General features: G+C 50.6%; 1 protein-coding gene across 2 annotated transcripts in view; it reads right to left on the minus strand.

Annotated features, from left to right (window-relative positions):
- Positions 1-6,353: 6,353 nt before the first annotated feature.
- Positions 6,354-8,252, minus strand: part of PBX3 (PBX homeobox 3) — a 100,451-nt gene continuing 98,552 nt past the window's right edge. For both annotated transcript variants that reach the window (XM_062505409.1, XM_062505408.1), the window contains one exon: positions 6,354-6,964. In XM_062505409.1, the coding sequence (XP_062361393.1) occupies positions 6,872-6,964 (93 nt within the window). In that variant the 3' untranslated portion in view covers positions 6,354-6,871. The remainder of the gene's footprint in view (positions 6,965-8,252) is intronic.

Here is an 8,252-nt window from a genome sequence, read left to right on the forward strand (position 1 = left end):
ATCCCCGTGCCCTGTTTATGACCACTGGAACTTGATTAAGCACTGAACATTAATTAATTGACTGGCTTGGAGTAATAAGTTCTGCCGATTTGCTTTGCCCAACGAAGAGGTGAAGAGTTAATTCACATTAACTGTCAGGTGTGAGGGGCTCCGTGGCACCAAGCCCACCATCGATCAGACGAGGCGCAGACACCGGCGCTGCCGGACCCCTCCCCAGCCCCCTGCTCTGACGTGTCCTGGACCCCTCCCCATAACCCCAGACCCCTGCCTGGAGCCACGGGGAGCTCTCAGCTGGAGTGCTCGGCCACCTGCAGCGGGGCATTGCCTCTGCCCCCCGGGGACCTGGGGACCCCTGGGACCCCCCGTGCCCCTTCAGCCATTGCCCAGCTGTGGGCAGAGTGACGGGGCAGGGATTTTCCTGCCAGTCCTGTGTGACCCCGCTCCCGGCCTTCCCCTGCGGCGAGTGGGGAAACATTCCAAATGTCAGCTCCCCATCCTCTTCCATTAGGTCCCCCCCAAAGAGTCAAGGTTCTGAGGTGAATCCCCTCAGCCCAGCGTGTGCTGCAGAGGCAGGAGCAGTGGCCGGTGAGGAGGAAAAGAGCAGCTCAGGAAATGCTTCCCCTCCAGAACGGGCTGGAGCAGGAGGGCGAGGCCCCAGCGCACATGCCCTGCCTGTGCTCCAGTGTGCCTCTCCTGCTCCTTAAATTGATTGGCACTTTCTATTTGAGGAAAAATGAGTTCTTAAAATTGAAATACTGGTTATTGTTATGGTAATACAGCGAGGCTGTGGCAGCAGAGATTTTAAGATACAAAAAAGGGTTAGTTTGAATCAAGCAGCTGAGAGGTGAGTCTGTATGAAGTACTCAGGACTAATGAGTTCCGAGGGATGCGCGTATCGGGTCCGGACCCCTTAATGCTGCTGATTCAAGTGGTGGGTGCAGGTAATCACCAAGATAACCCGAGGCCTCTGGGATCATTACTGCTTTATCACATTTTGTATAAAATATTTTCGGCCTCATTTAGGATGTCAGCCTCTATCAAACATTTCCTGGTGTTAAGAGCGCGACGCAGCCCTGCAGCTCCAGCGTACCTGGAACCTTCACCATCCCTTCCTGGCCCAGCACACCTGGGACCTTCACTGCTCTCTCCAGCCTGGGGTACCTGGAATCCTCCTGTCCCACCCTGGCCTCTCTGGGGGGGCTGTGGTGTTGAACAGATTTGTGAATAATGTGAGAGTGAAAGTATTGAGCCATATTAGCAGGACAGAGTGACTGATTCGCAACATCTGTTATTGCTTTCTTTCATCTGTACCTGAAATTAGCAATTTAGAGCCGATACCTTTATTTGGAAAATAATAGTACAGAATTATAAAAGTTTAATATGCTCTCAGTAAAATGAAAAATGAGCGGTTATGATATTGTCTAACACTTTCAAATGTGTTTATTAATTCATGTTTTAAATCATAAGTTTCATTCTGCAGGAGAGTCATACACAGCAATAAGCAAGTTTTAAAATATTAATGAATAAACAATATTTCTCTATTGAAATATAACATGCTTCTTTGAACAATGTACCAATGGTAATAAATCACAACCAGCAGAAAATTGCATTTCATATTTAATACAACTTGAACTCTGCCTTTTTATAAATTATATCTTTTTTGTTTAATTGGCATCAGTTCAGATCTAGCAGATTGCTAATAAAATTCTGGATTTCCATACTTAATGACGCGTGCTCTTTATGCTGAATTTTACCACAAAAAAATGCAACCTTTTATTGTACAAAGAGCAGGCGGAGATTTGGTCATCGGGGACACCCCTGCGTCCCCACCCACGCCAGGAACAGGGGCTCACCCAGCGCACACCTCAGCACCCGCGTCAGCACCGCCGAGAGGAATGAAAGTAATTGGGTTTAATTAGCCTGTGTAAACACGATCCTTAAATTTGTTGCCACATGAGGGTTTTGGCAGTCTCCAATAAATTAATCCTTTTTATTATATCAATGACAGGAAGATGATCAAATAGGCTTTGATACAGATTTTGGGATTTAGCACCTAGTAGCGCTCTGACATGCTTGAACTTCTTCCTCCTGCTGCTGCTGCTGGAGGCAAGAACGGGGCTACAAACAGCGGCTGCTTCCGAGCCGCTCCCAGGCGGAGCGGGTCCGAGACACGCGGCTGGGGACGCCGCGGAAACTTTGAAGAGAAGTTTGTCTTCAGGATTTGTTGGGTAAGCTGGGTTTCCAGAGGGTAGGGTGACGTGAGGAGAGACGTGGGAGGAAGGGGGGCGCGCTGATGAGGAGCGGCAGTTCGCGCATCTGCAGGCGGAGCGCAGCGCAGCCCTGGCTCCCTCCCTGCCGGAGCCTTTCCCCAGAGCCCGGCGCGGATCGCTCCTCGCACCGTGCTGAGCCCAGCGGATCGGCTCTCCCGGCACAGCCGCTGCCTGTCATCCCCGGGCGCTGCTGGGACACGGCCCAGACCTGCGGCTCGCAATGCCAGCTCCATCCTTCCACTGTCCCAGCGGCTTTGTAATTCAGGGAAAACAAATCCCGTGGCAACAGGTAGCCCGGGGTGCCCGCAGAAGGTGAGGGGCCCCATGTGCCCCCCGGGAAGGCCGGGAGACTGGTTCAGCTACTGGTATCCCCCACCCTCCCTGGGCATGATGGCGCACAAAACCTTCTCCAACCCCTGCAACCATGGCAAGGATCACTGGGTGGGAATTCTAATCATATATTATATTACCATGTCATATTAGACTAATAAAATCCTAATATGATACAGGAATGGGGAACATATCATAACCCCTCTGTGGCTAATACAATGCAAGCAATAAATCACTCCAGAGCTTATCCTTAACAATTGTATCAGAGCTTTCTGTGTCACACTGATAACTCAGTCCCTCTGATCTAATGGTTCGCTTTTCTTCACAGTCCATATGGCACTGACATTAAAGCTAATGAAATAAAATAAAATTTGCCAATCTTTGAAGAATTCCATTCTTTAAAAAGGATGTATTTTATTAACACAAACTGGAAACATCTTCAGTTACTCACGATTACTTTTATCACATGAGAAATACATGGCACAGATATTGGCAGTGGCATCGCCAATATCTGTGGTCAGGACACGGCTACAGGATCACACGGCACCGCTCATCCTCACACACGTGGTGCCAAGCCAGCAGAGCTGCCCCCCTGGCCCAGCCCCGAGGGACACGGATCCTGCCGTGCCCCAAGGTCTCCCCAGCTCTTCCCTTCCTGGCCCCAGGATCCCTCGTTGCATCCAAGCCCGGACACACAGGGAGCTGGGCACAGGGGGACCTTGCCACCTGCTCCACTGTCAGCAGATGAAGGTTTGCTGTTCTCTGGGGGGGCTGTCAGGCCCAGGGCTCGGCAGGTCACAAGCCAGAGGCATCGTGTCTCCCCAGGTGCAGGGCTCCTCATGGCTCCTCCTGCAGGACACCCCCGAGCAGCGGCCGTGCCACGGTCCCCAGGGTCCCCAGGGTCCCCACGGCACAGCAGCTCAGACAGAGCTGGGCTGCTCCCAGAAGTGGCCGTCGAGCCGTGCCCCGGGGAGCCCTGGGGGTCTCTCCTCCAGACACGCTCGTGTCTGTCCCAGTGATGGATGCCTTGGTCAGGTCAGGGCCGGGCACAGGAGATGGCGATTCCTGGGAGCTGCTGCAAATCCTCCCTTTGGTCCTGCTGTGCTCCACGCAGGGTCTGAGGGCTGGCATGGCCTCCCATGGCTGCTGGGCTCCGGCTGCAGGGTTCTCGTGCGTCAAAAGCGCAAACGTGGGCGCAGGGAATCAGGATGGTGCCGCTGAGCTGGCAGGGTGGGAGGGATGAGGGTCTCCTCCCCTGGTGCGAGCCGCTGCTCCTGCGAGGCTCCTTCAGAGTGCAGCTACCGGGTGAAATTCAACATACCATCAGCAGCTTGATCCTAGTACTGGTGCTGGCAGTAAACCTCCCTGATGCGTGATCAGGCCTCAAGGATAAGATGTTTATTATTTACCATGGAACCACGTGGCTGCTCTCCAATGTAAGGAAAAGCCAAATTGCACTTGTAATTCAAGGGACCCAAAGCCTTAATGCTGCAAAGCAGCAGCTAATGATGCCCAGCAGGCGTGGGGCAGGAAAGGACGGCCCAAAGGTTGTTGATGGCCTTCCTATGAACCTCCTCAGTGTGTGACAGGTCCTTGCCTGTGGCCAGCAGAGATGTGATCAAGATGAGGGACGTCTGAGTGTTCATTACGCTGCCTACGCCTCCGCTGACACACTTTACATTTAAAATATAAAATACTGTTTCCACTGAGCTGTAGCAAGAACACTGAGCATGTGGACTTGGGGAGCTCCATTAGCAAATGCAAATTGTTGGGTGCTTTGTCCTCAGCATGCAGAAGTCTTCAGCAGTCCACAGTCCCCACCTGCCCCAGCTTCCCTTAACTGAAAACAAAGGCTTTGCAATGCACTTCTAGCTATTAACTTGTTTATTTAAATGTACCGCCTGTAGAAGAAGCAGCACTGTTCAATTCCAAACCTGATCCAGGTGAGTCTGCTCTGTGAAGGAAAGCAGCAGCAGTCACTGGTGCATGAGAGAGCAGGGTGCAGTGTCACCACGGCCCAGGGGGGAGAGTGGGAGAACAAAGGTACTTTACAAAATAACCCGATACAAGAATCGTTAAGAAAAACTGAGCCGCAAGCTCATTGAACCATGCAAATAATTGTTCAGCCCCCAAAACAACACCTGGAGGCTTGAACAGCCAAAGGGAAGGGAAGGTGATGGCCCAGCCTGGCAGGGGCTGGTGCTGGTGAGCGCTCAGCCTCCTCCTGCCTAGCTGCACTAACCCGAGTAGTGAGTAGTTATATTTATCAAAGACCATTTGCTGCAAGTGATTAACGTTAATTTGATTTCCTGTGAGTCAATTTCCTTGAGATATGGTAAATAGGCTATTACCTGTTATTGACCTTTACTTTATTAAAAAGACTTAAAATTAGCATTTATATATATACGTCCTTCCAAAAAAGTTTTTTTAATAAAGAAAAATATTTTTATAATCACATTAGACTTGCTAGCTGAGGCTATAGCTCCAAAGTTAATGTTAAATTAAAATGGTAATTAAGAGTGAATATGATGATGATTTTTAAACTCATCTAAAGGCCTGACCCCTTCCTTTACCTCCACTTGATTTGTGGCTCCCAAGCAGAGTAGGGTGGCAGCAGAGGCAGGCACTGGCAGGTGGAAGCCTTTGCCCAGGGTGTGCCTCTCCCAGGATTTCCAATTCTCTCCTGGCAAGAGGGCACAAGGACCTGCTGCTGTTTAAAGAGATGCTCAGCTCCTGCTCCATGCCAGCTCGCTCTTCTGGAGACCAACGCATCTCCTCAGGCTGACTTGAACTGAGCAGGAAGAAATTACATCAACGTTTGATCATGAAAGCAAAAAGTTTATTCATGTTTGAAACTACATATAACTACCACGAGGAAGACTTTTCAATCCAGGGTGTAATCCAGTTAGAAAGTAACACGAAACGGTTTAATACATTAGAATCACTGCCACAAATTATTTTCATGAGTCAATCAGTTTCAGAATCGCATACAATACAAAAGAGAGAGAGAAAGGGCCCCTGCAACCCAGGGGGATGTACAGTACTGAATACTGAAGTCTGTATGCATTACAATTAGTTGTTGGTTTTTGCGTGTATTAGTAACAAGATGAAGAACATTCAAAATGCTTCTCAGTATTTACAACAGTTGCACTGTTTTGTGTCCAACCTAAGACCCCATGTTTCCACTTGCGCTTCTTTAGCAGTTGCCAAGGCAACCCTGATTTGTAGGAGATTACAATGTACATTACATTTCGTGGGGAAACAAAGAGTTAATTACAAGATGCAAAAAGATAAGAAAGAGACAAACTACAGCGTGAGTATCGTTCAGAGGTAGTAAGTGAGCACTCTAAGCTACAGAACATGTTGAAAGTCTATTGGTTTGTATGAGTTCGCATGAGGTAATAAAGCTGTGTTTGATTGGTGAGATGTATAAATACTCTTTTGCTACACTATGTACAACACTCCATATCACGGTGCTTTTTTCCTTTCCTTTTCCTTTGTTTGTGGTTTGCTGCCAAGCAGAGGCACCAGCCCTTGGCAGGCGTGGGTAGCACCCAGCTCGTACTGTAAAACCCCGGGTGGTGGTGAGCACAGAGACCAGCAGCAAGAGTCGTCGTCTCCCAAGAACAATCTGTGTCCGAGACTCGGGCTCCGGGGGGGCTTTAGCAAGAAAAGATGCTCCTGGCTTCCAATCTAATTTGTAAGACAATAGATCTCAACAAAAAATGTGACGAATAAGGATTCTTAAACACGACCATTGTTAACCGAAATAACTGAACAGCTCTTTTTATTCCAGCTCTGTGAGAGATATGAAAAGATGAAACACAATCAAAGTCTGTGATTCCTGTCGACTTTCCATGGAAATATGCACACAATTAAATTTGGGTGAGGCGATTCTTTGTGTCTGCTCTTGCTACTGAGGTTAAGCTTGTCCTGTACTTTTACCCTTAAGGCCAAGTAATTGGCAACTGTTAGACCAACATCATTAAAACTGCTGACAATAAATTATGATAAAATAGTTACAGGGCTATAAACAATGCTAAATCTTGGCCTAATTGGATAAAGTGCTTTTTAACATTGTGTGTTTTAAGTATAAATACAAATGATTATGATACCTTTAAAAAACAGATTTACCAAGTTTTCTAATAAGACAAGGTTTTACAGTAAAGCTGTAGGTGGTTGGCTACAAAAAAACTCTTTCCTTTTTCTCCTGCAACTCTGAATGCGCTAATCAAGGCATCTCAGCTCAGGGAAAAAGTGTTGCTAGGAGATTAGTTAGAGGTATCCGAGTGCACACTTCCCGGCCCTTCTGTAGGGGAAGTCACAGAAGATGGAGTGGTTGCGTCCTGCCAGCCTCCATTAGCCTGCAAAGGCAAAAACAAGTCAATTGATACCATTGCATATTAATGACAGCAGGGCTGGCGGCGGGGCTCAGGGGCGATGCTCTGGGAAGGGAATTGTCCCGCACCCCTCCGGCTGGGCAGGGAAAGCAGGAGCCCTTCAGCCAGGTGCTGGCTGCAGCCAGGACTGGGGGGGGCTTCTGCAGAGATCATCCCTGCTCCAACGAGGAACATCCCTTCACCGGCACTTCAGCTTTTATCCCCCCCCGCCCCGAGAGGGCAAGCCTGGGGCAAGCCGTGTTTAACCCCCGCGTCTCCCCTCACTTCCCGGAGCTGGGAATGGCCTTTCCCCTCGGCAGGGCCCTCGGCAGAGCTGCCCCGGCTGGTTCGTGCACATGTCCCGCGGTGGAAGGCACACGGGGATCGCTTCCCGACGATCGGCAGCGGCAGCGCCGCTCCGGCCCCGGCCGTGCCGCCTCAGCCCTGCCTCAGCACGAGCAGCGCACGAACAAATTTGCCTTATGTCTCGGCCAATCGAGGCAATTGCTGGAATCAACGTCTGATCGGATTTCGGCTGTGGCAGACAGCTTGTCGCTACATATTTTTATGTCAGTCAAGAAGAGGGAGGCGCGGGGCTCGTGAGTTGGGGGACGCTGAGTGGAAGTGACGGGGAGGCCTCAGCGCAGGCCGCGAGAGCCGCCCCGGCCGCGCCGCCGCTGCCCCCGGCCCTGGCAGGGAAAGGGGAGCAGGCAAATGTGGAAATGCGGCAGGGAAATGTGCTCCTGGGGCTCGGCCGCCCAAACCCTGCCGGGCCGGGGGACGCCGAGGAGACACGCGGGGCAGCGGCGGTGTGAGGGGACCCCCGGCCGCCGCCCCTCGCACCCACAGCGGCTCCGCGCTCAGCTCCTCCATCACGGCCGGAGAGCGCGGAGCGGCTGCACGGGGGAGAGCAGCCTCGGCAATTATCTCTGCAGATGAAACAGCGAACAGAGCGGCTCCGTCCTGACAAACCCGGGGCTTCGGGTTTTCCCTTCGGTGAAATGAACGCAGCACCAGCCCCAGGGCCGAGCCCCGCCGAGCCCGGCCCTGCTCAGGCACGGGAGCGGGCACAGACCCGCCGGGGATGAGGAAAGCACCGCGAGTTTTCATTTTGTAAAGATACGAGAATCTACTCAGAGAAAGAAAAACTCTTGTGCAGATATGAGTCTAAAGATATTCCATCTGAAGTAAACATCATTCCTCTTTTATCCAAATTTATAAACAACAAATGTACAATATTTTTACTCAGCTTGGCAGCTGGAAGAGAGGTTGT

The sequence above is a fragment of the Cinclus cinclus genome, chromosome 19 (genome assembly GCF_963662255.1).
Source record: "Cinclus cinclus chromosome 19, bCinCin1.1, whole genome shotgun sequence".
In the NCBI taxonomy this organism is placed as follows: domain Eukaryota; kingdom Metazoa; phylum Chordata; class Aves; order Passeriformes; family Cinclidae; genus Cinclus; species Cinclus cinclus.